The sequence below is a fragment of the Dryobates pubescens genome, chromosome 31 (genome assembly GCF_014839835.1).
Source record: "Dryobates pubescens isolate bDryPub1 chromosome 31, bDryPub1.pri, whole genome shotgun sequence".
Taxonomy (NCBI): Eukaryota; Metazoa; Chordata; class Aves; order Piciformes; family Picidae; genus Dryobates; species Dryobates pubescens.
The window spans coordinates 7,643,515-7,657,380 of NC_071642.1; the positions used below are offsets into that span (position 1 = coordinate 7,643,515).

Consider the following 13,866-nt stretch of genomic DNA (forward strand, 5'->3'; position numbering starts at 1 on the left):
GCGGTTTGAAGCGTGACCGCTGCCCTTGCGGGGAGGTGCTGAGGGTCGTCGGTGTGCCAGGAGTTCTGAAACCCCACCACAAGGCAGGGATTATCTCCCTCCTCGTCCTGCCATCACCCCAGCCGGGGCCAGGCTGGCCCGGGCCGCGGGATGCTTGGCGTTCCTGCCAGCATCCCAGAGCCGCCGGCGGGATGCGCTGCGCCGGCCAAACCTTTCCTTTTTAGGCTGCGCTCCCGCTCGGGGCTTTGCCGCCACCGTCCCATCCCAGATTCACACTGGCCAGGCCGAGGTGTCCCATCCTAGCTGGCTGGGTTGGAGTGCTTTGGGGGTCCCGCAGAAATCCACGAGGAGCTTGGAGCTGCCCCACGAGCACTCGGGATGGAAAAGTGATGACACTTGGTGCTGCAGCCCGAGGGCTGGAGTTGACACCCTGTGGTCTGTGGGTCAGGGGTGTCCCCCATGGCTTTGGGCATTGTGCCCTCCACCCTGGGGTGGGACAGGGTCCTGCCATTGCCTCCAGGCGGCCCCCCACCGTGGCTGTGCTCCCTCCACACAGGGCTCTCCCAGCACAAGCTGCTGCCTCCATCAAACCCCTTCTTTTGTTGCCCCTCATTTTCTGCCTTGGCACAGGCTGCCCAGGGAGGTGGCAGAGTCCCCATCCCTGGAGGTGCTCCAGAAACCTGTGGCCATGGCCCTTGGGCCCATGGTTTGGTGGCCATGGTGGGGTTGGGTTGATGTTGGCCTGGGTGATCTCAGAGGCCTTTTCCAACCCAAACAAGTCTCTGACTCTGCTGGGTTTGGGGTTAATTCTTTTTGTTCCTTGGTTGGGGTTTTTTTTCTGCAGCATGTCATATATGGCAACCTTTTGCCTCAGTGACCTCATGTTTGGCAATGGACCAAGGGAACTGGGCTGGGATGCAAGGCAGCAGCAGGGCCCTGGGGCTGGGGGCATGTGGTGAGGACACTGAGTGGTGCACGTCCAGGGGACCCAGGGGACAGATGCAGCCCTTGTGTGCTGAGGGTTTCCTGCAGGAAGGGAGAGAGCCGGGGCAGAGCCTCCCACTGAGGACGCTGTGGAGGTGTGAGGGGGCTGGCTGTGCCTGGGAGGCTCCACGTCCCTGTCCTGCTGGGTGACAGCTCAGAGTCTGCTCCCTCCCTCCAGGACTCCTGGGTCCCTTCTGGTGGTGGGATCCTAGAGCCCTGGGTCCTTACTGCAGCACCAGTGCCCTCATGTCCCTGCCCTGAGCACAGCTTGGGAACACGCAAAGCAGAGCAGGAAGCAGCCTGGGCACCACGTGCCTCAGTTTCCCCACCTGCAGTCCACATCCCCATGGCTCTGGGTGGTGATTCTGAGGCACCTCTCCTGCCTGTTCCTGCCCCATGTGCTCAGGGAAGGTGCCCAGTACGGGGCTGTTGCCCTTAAAAAGACACCAGGAGGTTGGCAGCCTCTGGTTGTCCTCTGCCAGGGCCGCAGGCTGCTGGGCTCTGCTCACCACCTGCCACAGCTGCATCTGCAGGGCTGGGGGTGGCTCTGCCCTTCCCTGCTGCATTTGGGCAGGGGACAGTACCCACATCACCCCTTGGGGGGTCCAGGCTCATTCTGCCTCCAAAATCCTGCTGGGCAGACGGTGACAGCCCAGAGCCTGTTCCCTCCCTCCGGGACTCAGGGACACGCCAGGGCTGGGTGCAGCCCTGACGCAGGGCTGGGCTTTGGAGCCACCAGTCCCAGCCCTGCTCCAGCTGAGGATGTGAGGGGACAAGGACCTTCAGGGCACCAACAGCCCCAAAACGAGGGCAGGGAGAGAAAACCCCTACAGAGACACATCCCAAAGGATCCAGATGCCAGGGGGAGACCAGAGCACTTCTGGTATCCGGGCGATGCCAAATCCCTGTCCCGGCCGCGGGGTGTCCCCGGGGGCTCTGCCCCTCTCACAGCCACCTCCAGCCGGCTGGGGGCTTTCTCCAGGCTCACCCCACGACCCGGAGATGCTTCCAGCTCCCTTTTGCCGAGATGGTCGCTTATAAGGACTTGAGTCTCTCTTGTTTATCGCAGCGCAGCGTAAAAGGCAGGGGCTCCCGGCCGGCCGCTGCCTCCCAAGCATCCCCGCACGCATTTTTCTTAGGCTAATTAAGCAGGCTGGGTCCCACCGCCGGCCCGAGGTCAATTTAATGAAATAAAACACCTTATATGGCCATATGGCCACCACACCATCCCCGAGCCTATTTAGGGTCTTTGTTTAGAGAGGATCCGCCTCTGAGGTTGCAGGAGCTCGCTGGTATTTATACCAAAGCTCCTCGGGACTGGGTCCCAGAGGAAAGGAGCCCTCGCCCGCCGCGGTGAGTACTGCCCAGCCCCCCTGCCCCCGCCCCGGGCAGGGAAAACACCCCAGGGGGTGCTGAGGGGGTGTGGGGATGCTCGCAGTGCTTATGGGGTGGCTCCAGATTGGCTTGCGTGGCAAAGAAGAAGGGGTTCATAGAATCGTGGAATGGTTTGGGTTGGAAGGGACCTTAAAGCTCAGCCAGTTCCAACCCCCCTGGCAAGGGCAGGGACACCTCCCACCAGCCCAGGCTGCTCAAGGCCTCATCCCTTGAGGACCTCCAGGGAGGGGACATCCACAGCCTCCCTGGACAACCTGTTCCAGCGTGACCCCCGCAGCTGGGGACTTCTGTGGAGGTGACAAGAGTTGGGCTGTGGCCAAGGCAGGTGGTGCTCTTCCAGGTCCCTGTCGTTTGGGGGTTTTGCAAGGGTTTTGCCTGTGTTCCTCTGGATTTGGGAGTGCATCCTCCAGCAGAGGGGGGCACCGGCTGGGAAGGGCCATTTTATTCCCATTTTTGGGAAAGGATGTGAGGGCAGAGTGGCACAGGGCTGCCAAGGCAGGACTGGATGAGTGGGCATCGCCTGCCTCCCCCTGCCTGTTCGGGGGACACCAGCTGGTGACAGTGATGCCACAGCTCCCTGGGGAGCACCTCTGGGGGGCCAGCACGGGCAGGAGGCTGTGGCACCCATTTGGGGCACCAGCTGGTGAAGGATGGAGAAGCAGTACTGGCATGGAGCGGCACCCATGGGGGATGAGCATCATCCTGCTCCCAGCATTGCCACACCTGGCGGCCACCCCCTGGTACGGCTCACGGAGGATTTTGCCGGGCCGAGGACTCCGACCCTTCACCACCCACGGCCGGAGGCGGCGACGCGGCGCAAGCCCTGCCCAAGCCTTTAACTCTGCTCCCCTGCCGGCTCCAGCTTTTCCCCCAGGTCCCCCTGAATACCAACCGCTCCCGGCCCCACCATGTGCGAGGAGGAAACCACCGCCCTGGTCTGTGACAACGGCTCCGGGCTGTGCAAAGCTGGCTTCGCCGGCGACGATGCCCCCCGCGCCGTCTTCCCCTCCATCGTGGGGCGGCCCCGCCACCAGGTGGGTACCCAGGGGCAGCCCCCATCCGCCCCCACCCCCGCCACTGTAGTCACCCGGAAAGAGGCTAACGAGGCGGTCTCTGCCCTGGCACTAGGGTGTCATGGTAGGCATGGGGCAGAAGGACAGCTACGTGGGCGACGAGGCGCAGAGCAAGAGAGGTATCCTCACCCTCAAGTACCCCATCGAGCATGGCATCATCACCAACTGGGATGACATGGAGAAGGTGAGGCCACCTCCCTGGCACGGAGAGAGGGCACTGGCCCCAGCTGTGGTGTGGGGGTGAGAGCTCAAAGCTCCTTTGCCTGCCCTAGATCTGGCACCACTCCTTCTACAACGAGCTGCGTGTGGCCCCTGAGGAGCACCCGACCCTGCTCACCGAGGCACCCCTCAACCCCAAGGCCAACCGGGAGAAGATGACCCAGGTAGAGTGCTGCAGCACCCCTGGGGATGGGGATAGAGAGGGAATGGAGAGAGGAGTGGGGATGGGGATAGGAGTGAGGATAGGGATGGAGATGGGGATGGGGATGGAATGGAAATATAAATGGGGATGGAGATGGAATAGGAATGGAGATAGAGATGGGAATGGGACTGTGGATGGACCCTCCAAAAGCCCAGGAAGGCCTGGAGGATTTGGGGTTTAGAAAGCCCAGAGGAGCTGGCACAGGGTGGAGGAGCAGGTGGTGAGGTGCATCTTGATGCTTGAGCTCCATGGTGTGCTCAGGGAGCAGGGGGTTGCTCCACAGCACATGGGCCCACAGTGCCCACTGCACAGTGGACTGCCCTACAGTTTTTTCCATGCCATGCACAAGCCCACATGGCCTCTGTGCCCTGTGGGCCACACACTGCCCCACATGTCATGCAGTGCCCCACATGGCTTCCCATGCACCACAGCCATGCCTGTGCTGTGCCCTGCAGCTTGCTGACCCAAGTGTCCATGTGGCACTCACCTATTTTAACACGAGTCCAAACCCTCCACCTGTTGGTCCATGCAAGCCCCAGACCTCAGCTCTCCAGGAAGGCCTCCATGGGTGAGGCTGAGATGCCACTGGAGACCCCCATGGTCCCACTTAACCCACTGCCCCTCTCATCCTCCCCTCAGATCATGTTTGAAACCTTCAACGTCCCTGCCATGTACGTTGCCATCCAAGCTGTCCTCTCCCTCTATGCCTCCGGCCGCACAACCGGTGAGTAGGACCCATGGCATCTACCCCCTGGGCACCATAGAATTGTTAGGGTTGGAAGGGACCTCAAGGCTCAGCCAGTTTCAACCCCCCTGCCATGGGCAGGGACACCTCACACCACAGCAGGTTGCTCACAGCCACATCCAGCCTGGCTGCAAACACCTCCAGGGATGAGGCTGCCACCACCTCCCTGGGCAACCTCTGCCAGTCTCTCACCACCCTCATGGGGAAGAACTTCTTCCTCACATCCAATCTCAATCTCCCCACTTCAAGTTTTGCTCCATCCCCCCCAGTCCTATCCCTCCCTGACACCCTCAAAAGTCCCTCCCCAGCTTTCCTGTAGCCCCCTTCAGACCCTGAAGAAGGTCTCCTGGGATCCTTCTCTTCTCCAGACTGAACAACCCTCATCCCCAGTGGGGAAGGGACCAAGCCAGCTTTGATCCCCACCCCTCACCTTCTTGCCCCTCCCCAGGTATCGTCCTTGACTCTGGGGATGGTGTCACCCACAATGTGCCCATCTACGAGGGCTATGCTCTGCCCCACGCCATCATGCGCCTGGACTTGGCCGGCCGCGACCTCACCGACTACCTCATGAAGATCCTCACCGAGAGAGGCTACTCCTTCGTCACCACCGGTACGGGGCTGGGGGCGGGCGGGGTGGGCTGGGGGGTGATATGAGGTAGGCTGTGGGGTGGGCTGTGGGGGGCTGTGGGGCCCCAGGGTGCTGCCCCGGGTGCCAGGCTGAGCCTGCTTGCCGTCGCCCCCCGCAGCCGAGCGGGAAATCGTGCGAGACATCAAGGAGAAGCTCTGCTACGTGGCCCTGGACTTCGAGAACGAGATGGCCACAGCTGCCTCCTCCTCCTCGCTGGAGAAGAGCTACGAGCTCCCCGACGGGCAGGTCATCACCATCGGCAACGAGCGCTTCCGCTGCCCCGAGACCCTCTTCCAACCCTCCTTCATCGGTGAGCCCACCCCTGACTTCTCCCAGCTCTGCCCTCGCTGGTCTCCCCCCATCCCTACCACCCCGCCAGGGAGCAACCAACTCCCCCTGGGCGCTGCCCTGCAGCGGTGCTTTGAGCCTCTCCCAAGCGCTCTGAACCCCGAAGGGAGTGGCGAGCCCACGGGGGACCCTTTTGGGGAGCCCTGAGGAGAGGGCCTCAGGGTGCTGACAGCTCCCTTTTTCCCCCAGGCATGGAGTCAGCTGGCATCCACGAGACGACCTACAACTCCATCATGAAGTGTGACATCGACATCCGCAAGGACCTCTACGCCAACAACGTCCTGTCCGGCGGCACCACCATGTACCCTGGCATCGCCGACCGCATGCAGAAGGAGATCACAGCGCTGGCTCCCAGCACCATGAAGATCAAAGTGAGTTGGGTGGTGCTGCTGCTGCTGCTGGGGGGCAAACAAACCGTGGCCTCCCCCCTCCCAGCTCGGCGCCCTCCCGGCGCGGGTCTGGGGGTGGCAGCACCCTGAGGGCTGTGTCTCCGCAGATCATCGCCCCCCCGGAGCGGAAGTACTCGGTGTGGATCGGAGGCTCCATCCTGGCCTCCCTCTCCACCTTCCAGCAGATGTGGATCAGCAAACCTGAGTACGACGAGGCCGGACCCTCCATCGTCCACCGGAAGTGCTTCTAAATCCCCTTCCTCGCCCTGTGGCGGTGCCCCTGGCCCGGCCTGGCCTGGGGGTGCTGCTCCTCCTCCTCCTCCTCCTCCTCCTCAGTCCCCGCTGCTCCCCACCCTGCTGCCCACTGCGCATTAAAGCCTTTTCTCCAGACCCCTACTCTGCAAGTTTTGGGGGGTAGAAAGGGTTGGGGGGCTGAGAATAATGTGAGGAGAGGGGTGGGGGAACCCCCACCTCCTGTTGGTGCCCATGAGCCTGTGTGGGTGCCCCTGGCACCAGGTTGATGTCCTCGACTCTGCCTTGGTGCTTCCAGCCCTACACTGATGTCCTTGACCCCAACTTGCTGTCCCCAACCCCATGCTGGTGTCTCCAACCCTGTCTTGATGTCTTTGACCCAATGTTGGTGACCTCAGTGTTGTCTTGGTGCCCCTTGACCCCATGTTGGTGCCTCTGATGTCACACTGATGCCCTCCACCCTGTGTTGATGTCCCCAACTCCATGCCAATGTACCTGATCCCGTGAAGTTGGCCCCAGCCCTGTGCTGCTGTCTTTGACTTCATGCTGGTGCTCCCAGCCCTCCATTGGTGCCTCCAACCCCATGCCAATGACCTTAGCCCTATGTTGGTGCCCCTAATAGCTTGTTGGTGCTCCCAACCTCATGCTGGCATCCTGCTGGTGCCCCCATGCTGGTACCTGCCTGTGTTGATGCCCTTGACCTCATACTGTTGCCCCCAGCCTTGTGTTGGTTGGTGCCCTTGGACCCATACTGGTCCCCCTAAACCCATGTTGATGCCTTTGACCCATACTGGTGCCCCCAACTCCATACTGAATCCCCTAACACCATGTTGATGCCTTTGACCCATACTGGTGCCCCTAGTCCCATACTGGTGCCTTCAACCCTTATTGATGTCCCTGACCCATACTGGTGCCCCTAAGCCCAGGCTGATACCTTTGGACCCATACTGGTGCCCCTAAGCCCATGCTGATGTCTGTGACCCATACTGGTGCCCCAAATCCTATGCTGGTGCCCTCCACCCTTACTGATGCCCCCAGACCCATACTGGTGCCCCAAATCATATACTGGTGCCCTCAACCCTTACTGATACCCCCAGTCCCACACTGGTGCCCCTAACCCCATGTTGATGCCCTCGACCCATATTGGTGCCCCCAGACCCATACTGGTGCCCCTAACCCTGTATTGATGCCCTCGGACCTGTACTGGTAGCCCCGCCCCTTCCCTGAATCCCCGCCCCCTCGTTTGCATACGCGTCCATAGCCCCCCAGTCACTCCCGTGACGCTTTCCCCTCCCCTCCGCTTCCAGCATAGTGACGTCAGGGGGCGGGGGCAGCGCGCGGCACTCATTAGCCACGGGGCGGGAGCAGCGCGCGGCATCATTAGCATATGACGCGCGAAGGCGGAAGCAGCGGCGGCGGAATGGGGCGGGGAGGGAGCGCGTTGCGCCTGGCGCTGGAGGGGAACATCGGTACCGGGGCAACTGGGGACCAGGGCAGCAAGGAAGGGGCCGTGGATTTGGGGCGCAATGAGGGGGTGCGGGTTCGTCTGGGAAGGGTTTGGGCTGCGATATAGGGGGAAGAGTCTGGGGGGAGGGTACACAAGGGACAATGAGGGGTCGGTGGCTTTTGTGGTGCAGAGGCAATTTGGGAAAGGAGGGCTCCCGAAGGAAGCAGGGTTGGGGGATGGAGGATTTGGGGTGCGATGGACGTGGGGGGATTCGGGGTGGGGGTTAATACAGCGGGGGTCTTCGGGGTGACAAGGAGAGGCTTGGTGAATTTTGGAGGGCAGGGATAATTTGGGGGGGGGGGGGGGCGGGTGAGCCTGGGGAGGGGGGGATGAGCGTTAGGGGTCCAATGTAGGTGGGAGGATTTGGGATGGGGGTGAGTACAGCAGGGGTCCCGGGGTGACAAGGGGGGATTGGTGGATTTTGAGGTGCAGGAACGATTTGGGAGGGGGTACCTAGGGAAGGGTGTGGGTGGGATAAAGGATTTGGGGTGAGATGGACTTATTGAGGGGTTTTATAGGAGCAGGGGGGCCCTGGCATGACTCCAATGTCTGTAATTAATTGTTGGGGTTTTGGGGAGGGGGGACACCGCCTGAGCCCCCTTAGGGTCCAGTTTAATGTCTGTAATTAATTGCTGGGGCACAGGAGGTGTACCCCAAAACCCTTTCTTAACCCATGGGCAGCAGCTGGGGTCGGGGGGGGGGGGGTCACAGAGGATGACTCTGCTCTGTGTCTCCACCTCTCCTCACAGCCGTGGGAAAATCGACCTTCCTGAGGCTGCTGGGTGCCACCTTCCCCCAGTGGCACTTGGTGACCGAGCCTGTGACCCAATGGCGCAAGGTGCCAGGCAGCAGCGCGGCCGAGGTAACCCCAGCGGGCACCCAGGGCGTGGCGGCAACCTGCAGCACCCCAGCACGGGGGGGACAGCCTCACCCCACAGCTCTTCCTCTATAGGCAGCTGTGGGCTCCAACAACCTTCTCCAGATGATGTACCAGGAGCCAGCACGGTGGTCCTACACCTTCCAGACCTTCTCCTGCATCAGCAGGATGAAGATGATGCTGGAGCCACCTCCCGAGCAGCTCCCTGGCACCCCCCACCCTGTCAGGGTTTTTGAGCGCTCGGTCTACAGCGACAGGTACCAGTCCCTCTCCCCCACCCCTCCCCCCAGAATCACAGGAGTGTTTGGGTGGGAAAAGACCCCCAAGATCATCCAGTCCATCCAGCAGCCCAACACCACTGTGGCCACCAAACCATGGCCCCAAGTGCCATGGCCACAAGTTTCTGGAACACCTGCAGGGATGGGGACTCCCTGAGCAGCCTGTTCCAGGCTTTGAGAATCCTTTCAGTGAAGAAGTTTCTTCTAATGTCCAATCTAAACCTCCCACTGTGCAGCTTAAGGCCATTTCCTCTTCTCCTGTCTCTTGTTCCTTGGCAGACAAGCCCAGTCCCCAGCTGGCTCTAGCCCTGTCTCAGCTGCACAGAGCCAGAAGGTCTCCTCTCAGCCTCCTCCAGGCTCAACACCCCCAGCTCCCTCAGCTGCTCCTCCCCAGCCCTGTTCTCCAGACCCTTCCCCAGCTTTGTTTCCCTTCTCTGGCCCTGCTCCAGCCCTCAATATCCTTCTTGGGGTGAGGAGCCCAATCCTGACCCCAGCACTCAAGGTGTGGCCTCCCTAGTGTCCAGCACACCCAGAAGGGGAAAGTGAAGGCATCAAACAGGACAGTGAGCACCTGCAGCACCCTGGTTGTGTCTCCTGGGACCCTCAGGCTGAGCAGAGTCACCAGCCCTAGTGGAGCCCTTGATGGGCAATTTGGGGCTTGGTTAGCCCCCAGCTAATTACACCTGGTGGTTGCCCCATCCTCACTGGGGTCAGGTGGTGGCTGGAAACCCCTTGGGCAGTGGGTGGCTTGGACATGGAGCTGCACTGGGCGAACCCTAACACTGCACAGCCCCAAATTAAGAATTTTACCCTTAATTAAACACCCACAGTCCCCATGGGTGCAAAACCAGTGACAAAGGGGAGTCAGGAAGGGTCTGGAGAACAGCTCTGATGAGGAGAGGCTGAGGGAACTGGGGGTGTTTAGCCTGAAGAAGAGGAGGCTGAGGGGAGACCTCATTGGTCTCTCCAGCTCCTTGAAAGGAGCTTGGAGTGAAGTGGGGGTTGGGCTCTTTTGCCTAGGAACAAACAACAGGACAAGAGAACATGGCCTCAAGTTGGAGCGAGGGAGGCTCAGGTTGGATGTGAGGAGCAATTTTTTCACTGGAAGGGTTGTCAAGGCCTGGCCCAGGCTGCCCAGGGAGGTGGTTGGATCCCCATCCCTGGAGGTCTTTGAAAGCCACAGGGATGTGGTGCCTGGGGGTATGGCTTAGCTGTGGCCATGGCAGAATCACAAACATTCAGGTTGGACAAGACCCTCAGGATCACCAAGTCCAACCCAGAGCCCTACTCTGCAAAGTTCACCCCTAAACCATAGCCCCAAGCACCACATCCAAACCACCTTTAAACACATCCAGGGCTGGTGACTCCACCACCTCACATTCCAATGCCTGACCACTCTTTTTCCTGCTGTCCAGTCCAAACCTACCCAGACACAGCTTGAGGCCATTCCATCTTGTTCAATCACTGATGACCTGTGAGAAGAGACCAGCACCAACCTCTCTACAGCCTCCTTTCAGGGAGTTGTAGACAGCCAGGAGGTCTCCCCTCAGCCTCCTCTTTTCCAAACTAACCATCCCAAGCTCCTTCAGTCTCTCTTCATCAGATTTATTCTCCAGGCCCTTCCCAGCTTCCTTGCCCTCCTCTGCACTGGCTCCAGCACCTCCACATCTCTTTTGTATTGAGGTGCCCAAAACTGGACACAACACTCAAGGTGTGGCCTCCCCAGAGCTGAGTACCAGGGGGCAATCCCCTCCCTGCTCCTGCTGGACACAACATTGGTGATCCCAGCCAGGAGGCCTTTGGCTTTCTTGGCCACCTGGGCACTGCTGGCTCCTATTCAGCTGCTTGTCACCCCCAGGTCCCTTTCTGCCAGCAGCTTTCCAGACACACTGCCCCAAGCCTGTGGTGTTGCTTGGGGTGGTTGTGCCCCAAGTGCAGGACCTGGCACCTGGCCTTGTTGAAGCTCCTCCTGCTAATGTTAGCCACGGATCCAGTCTATCCAAGTCCCTCTGCAGAGCCTCCCTACCCTCGTGAAGATCAACACTGCACCTAACTTGGTGTCAGAGTAAGGTTAATGGTTGGACTCGGTCGCCTTGAATGCCTTTTCCAAGCTGAATGGTTCTGTGAAGCCCCCCCGGGGCATGGGGGTGGGTTGGAGGCCCCATGGCCTTGGTGCCAGCTCTCTCCACCCCTCCCCAGGTACGTCTTTGCCAAGAACCTCTCTGAGGCTGGGCACCTGCAGCCCCTGGAGTGGGCCATCTACCAGGACTGGCACGAGTTCCTGCTGCGCCACCTGGGCACCCACGTTGCCCTCCACGGCTTCCTCTACCTTCGGGCCACACCTCAGGTGGGTGCTGTGAGACCCCCGGTGCCAGCCCCACCCTGTCCACTTGGGAAGGGGATGTGGCAGCTGAGGGGCTCTGCCTGGAGCCCAGCCAGCCCTGCGAGCTGGCAGAGCCTCGGGGCTTCACCATCACCTCCTAGCCTGGAGGAGTGGGACCTCTCCCCCTTCCCATGGGAATCTCGGAGGGGGATTGGTTGTGGATCCTAGGGCAGAGTTTGGGGAGGGAGAGGTGGATCCTAGAGTGGAACTTGGAGAGGGAGGGTGGATCTTCGAGGGGATTTTGGGGAGGGAGAGGCAGATCCTAGAGTGGAATTGGAGAGGGAGAGGCAGATCCTAGAGTGGAGTTTGAGAAGGGAGGGCTGGAACCTAGCCTGGAGTTTGGAGAGGGAGTGCTGGATTCTAGAGCAGAGTTTGGAGAGGGAGTGCTGGATTCTAGAGTGGAGTTTGGAGAGGGAGAGGTAGATTCTAGAGTGGAGTTTGGAGAGGGAGGAAAGGCTGCAGCATCCTCAGGGCTGCCTAGTGCCCAACCATGCTCCTTCTGGGGCTGCTCTGGTGGCCGCCAGCTGCCTGTGTCCATAACCTCCTGGCTCCCCTGCCTCCTGTTTCCCTTCTACCTCTCCCATTAACATCCTGGCTGCCCTACATCCCATGAACCTCCCTTTCTCCTCTCTCCCTTGAACCAACATCATCCCCCCTGCCAATGAACCTCCATCCCCCCTATTAACCTCCACCTCCCCCACCCCGTTGCCCCCCGCTCCCTGCCGTGACTCTCCCGGGTGCAGCGGTGCCTGGAGCGGCTGCGGCGCAGGGCGAGGAGCGAAGAGGGTGGCGTCCAGCTGGGATACCTGCAGCAGCTCCATGCCCAGCACGAGCAGTGGCTGGTGGACAGGACCACAGAGTGAGTGCCAGCCTGGCCCCGGCGCGCTCCCCCCGGGCACCGCTGTGCTGATCCCCTGCCTCGGGGGTTGGTGCTAGCCCCTTCTCTCCTTCCTGCCTTCAGGGTCCACTTTGAGGAGGTGAAGCAGGCGCCTGTCCTGGTGCTGGAGGTGGAGAAGGACTTTGAGCACGATGTGGCCATGCAGAGGGTCCTCATGGCACAGGTGGGCATGGCCAGCGTGGCAGAGCTTGGTGGCATCCTGCTGCCAGGAGCGTGGCCTCCCAGCCTCCACCTCACCTTCATCTCCCCCTGGGATAAACAATTCACACCCCCTCGGTCCAAGCTGCTTTAAACCATCCCAAAGCCAGCCCAGCACCATCCCACTGCCATCCTAATGCCATCTGAGCATTTTGCTAGCACCGTCCCAGTTCCACCCTGGTGCTATGCCAGCACCATCCCAGTGTGATCCTAGCACCCTCTCAGTGCCGTCCCAGTGCCATTCCAGCACTATCCTGGTGCCACCTCAGGACCACCCTGGTGCAATCCTGGTGTCATCCCAGTGCCATGCCACTGCCATCCTGCTACCATCCTGGTGCAGCTCTGGTGGCATCCAAGCACCATCCATGTGCCATCCTCATGCAATCCCAGCATTATTCTGGTGCCATCCTCATACTACTGTGGTGTCATCCTGGTGCTATCCCAGCACCATCCTGGCACCCTCCTGGTGCCATCCTAGTACTGCTGTGGTGCCATCCCAGCACCATCCTGGTGCCATCCTAGTACTGCTGTGGTGCCATCCTGGTGTCATCCAAGTGTGATCCCAGTGCAATCCCAGCACTATTGGGTGCCATCCTGATGCCATCCCAGCAGTGCCATGCTCTCAGTCAACTTCTCCTTGCAGGTGGAAGCTTTTGTGAGTTCGCTGCAAGCCAAAGCTTTGCCATCTGATCCCAGTCCTCACTGAGCTCTGGCAGCAGCCTCCCAGCCCAGCAGTACCCACCAGTGCCCAGAGGAAAGGGGGCATCACCTCTGTGAGCTCCAGCCCAAGATCCTGACAGCAGGGGGCCAAATCCTGGCCCCCCTTGGCCCCTGTGTTTGGGGCAGGGGCTGGTTGGAAGCGGGGTGCTGAGTTTCGGGGTGCCGTAGTGGGCTCTTCGTGTGTGCTTTGGGGACCACCCCCACCACCCCTTTCCCACCCACAGGGATTCCCAGCTGGGAACACTGGAGCCACTGGTGAAATTCCAGGGGAAAATGTTGCAGTTCTGTTAATTTATTGTTTATTTAATAATTCCCCCCTTTAATTAAAAGCAAAGAACCTTTGAGCTCCTCTGTCCTGAACCCCGAGTGGCATTCTGAGGGGGCAGGAGGGGAGGCTGCCAGGAGGTGCTGCCCCCTGGGTGTACCTTGGGGACACCTTGTTCTCTGATTTTGGGGTGTTTGTGGCCAGGGGTGACCCCAGGGAGGTGGGAGGGGAGCTGGAGCTGGGCTGGGTTTGGGGGAAAAGCACAGGGATTTGGCACCTGCTGGGTGGTCTCTGCTGGGGAGGGGAGGTTGGATCTTTAGGGGGGCACTTTGGTGTTGGGTAAGGGGGAAGTGCCCCGGGGTGGAGGGGGGGTGTGTGGGGATGGCCCCCCTCTGCCTTTAGGGGAGGCTGTGCAGGGCTTGGGGTTTGTGTGACCACAGGGTGGGGGGGTGAGCACCTGCCCCAGAGGTAGGGGGGGAGGTTGGGGGGGTTGGGTGTGGGGTGG

The 13,866-nt window shown here is 60.7% G+C and overlaps 2 protein-coding genes across 4 annotated transcripts; both read left to right on the forward strand.

The window, feature by feature from the left end:
* Positions 1-1,957: 1,957 nt before the first annotated feature.
* ACTG2 (actin gamma 2, smooth muscle) lies at positions 1,958-6,302 on the forward strand. Of its 2 annotated transcripts, XM_054175292.1 has the most exons (9): positions 1,958-2,337; positions 3,242-3,413; positions 3,508-3,636; positions 3,725-3,835; positions 4,513-4,597; positions 5,067-5,228; positions 5,365-5,556; positions 5,784-5,965; positions 6,091-6,302. In XM_054175292.1, the coding sequence occupies exons 2-9, from the start codon at positions 3,288-3,290 to the stop codon at positions 6,232-6,234; spliced, it is 1,131 nt and encodes a 376-aa protein (XP_054031267.1). In that variant the 5' UTR covers positions 1,958-2,337; positions 3,242-3,287; the 3' UTR covers positions 6,235-6,302. The 2 variants fall into 2 exon arrangements, with proteins under 2 accessions (XP_054031267.1, XP_054031265.1); XM_054175290.1 differs by lacking the exon at positions 1,958-2,337 and having other exon boundaries at positions 2,736-3,413.
* A 1,320-nt stretch (positions 6,303-7,622) lies between these two features.
* Positions 7,623-13,405, forward strand: DGUOK (deoxyguanosine kinase). 2 transcript variants are annotated; one of them, XM_054175295.1, is made up of 7 exons: positions 7,623-7,704; positions 8,492-8,604; positions 8,695-8,876; positions 11,097-11,244; positions 12,024-12,139; positions 12,242-12,341; positions 13,020-13,405. In XM_054175295.1, the coding sequence occupies exons 1-7, from the start codon at positions 7,623-7,625 to the stop codon at positions 13,080-13,082; spliced, it is 804 nt and encodes a 267-aa protein (XP_054031270.1). In that variant the 3' UTR covers positions 13,083-13,405. The 2 variants fall into 2 exon arrangements, 1 of the variants encoding a protein (XP_054031270.1); XR_008462971.1 differs by having other exon boundaries at positions 7,642-7,704; positions 12,217-12,341.
* Positions 13,406-13,866: the final 461 nt, after the last annotated feature.

Bases quoted from the DNA above. Each gene is read 5' to 3' on its own strand.
- ACTG2 (XM_054175292.1), top strand. From the start codon at position 3,288: ATGTGCGAGGAGGAAACCACCGCCCTGGTCTGTGACAACGGCTCCGGG. The intron at 3,637-3,724 runs GTGAGGCCACCT...TGCCTGCCCTAG, and splicing joins ACTGGGATGACATGGAGAAG to ATCTGGCACCACTCCTTCTA. The intron at 4,598-5,066 runs GTGAGTAGGACC...GCCCCTCCCCAG, and splicing joins TGCCTCCGGCCGCACAACCG to GTATCGTCCTTGACTCTGGG.
- DGUOK (XM_054175295.1), top strand. From the start codon at position 7,623: ATGACGCGCGAAGGCGGAAGCAGCGGCGGCGGAATGGGGCGGGGAGGG. The intron at 12,140-12,241 runs GTGAGTGCCAGC...TCCTGCCTTCAG, and splicing joins CTGGTGGACAGGACCACAGA to GGTCCACTTTGAGGAGGTGA. The intron at 12,342-13,019 runs GTGGGCATGGCC...TTCTCCTTGCAG, and splicing joins AGAGGGTCCTCATGGCACAG to GTGGAAGCTTTTGTGAGTTC.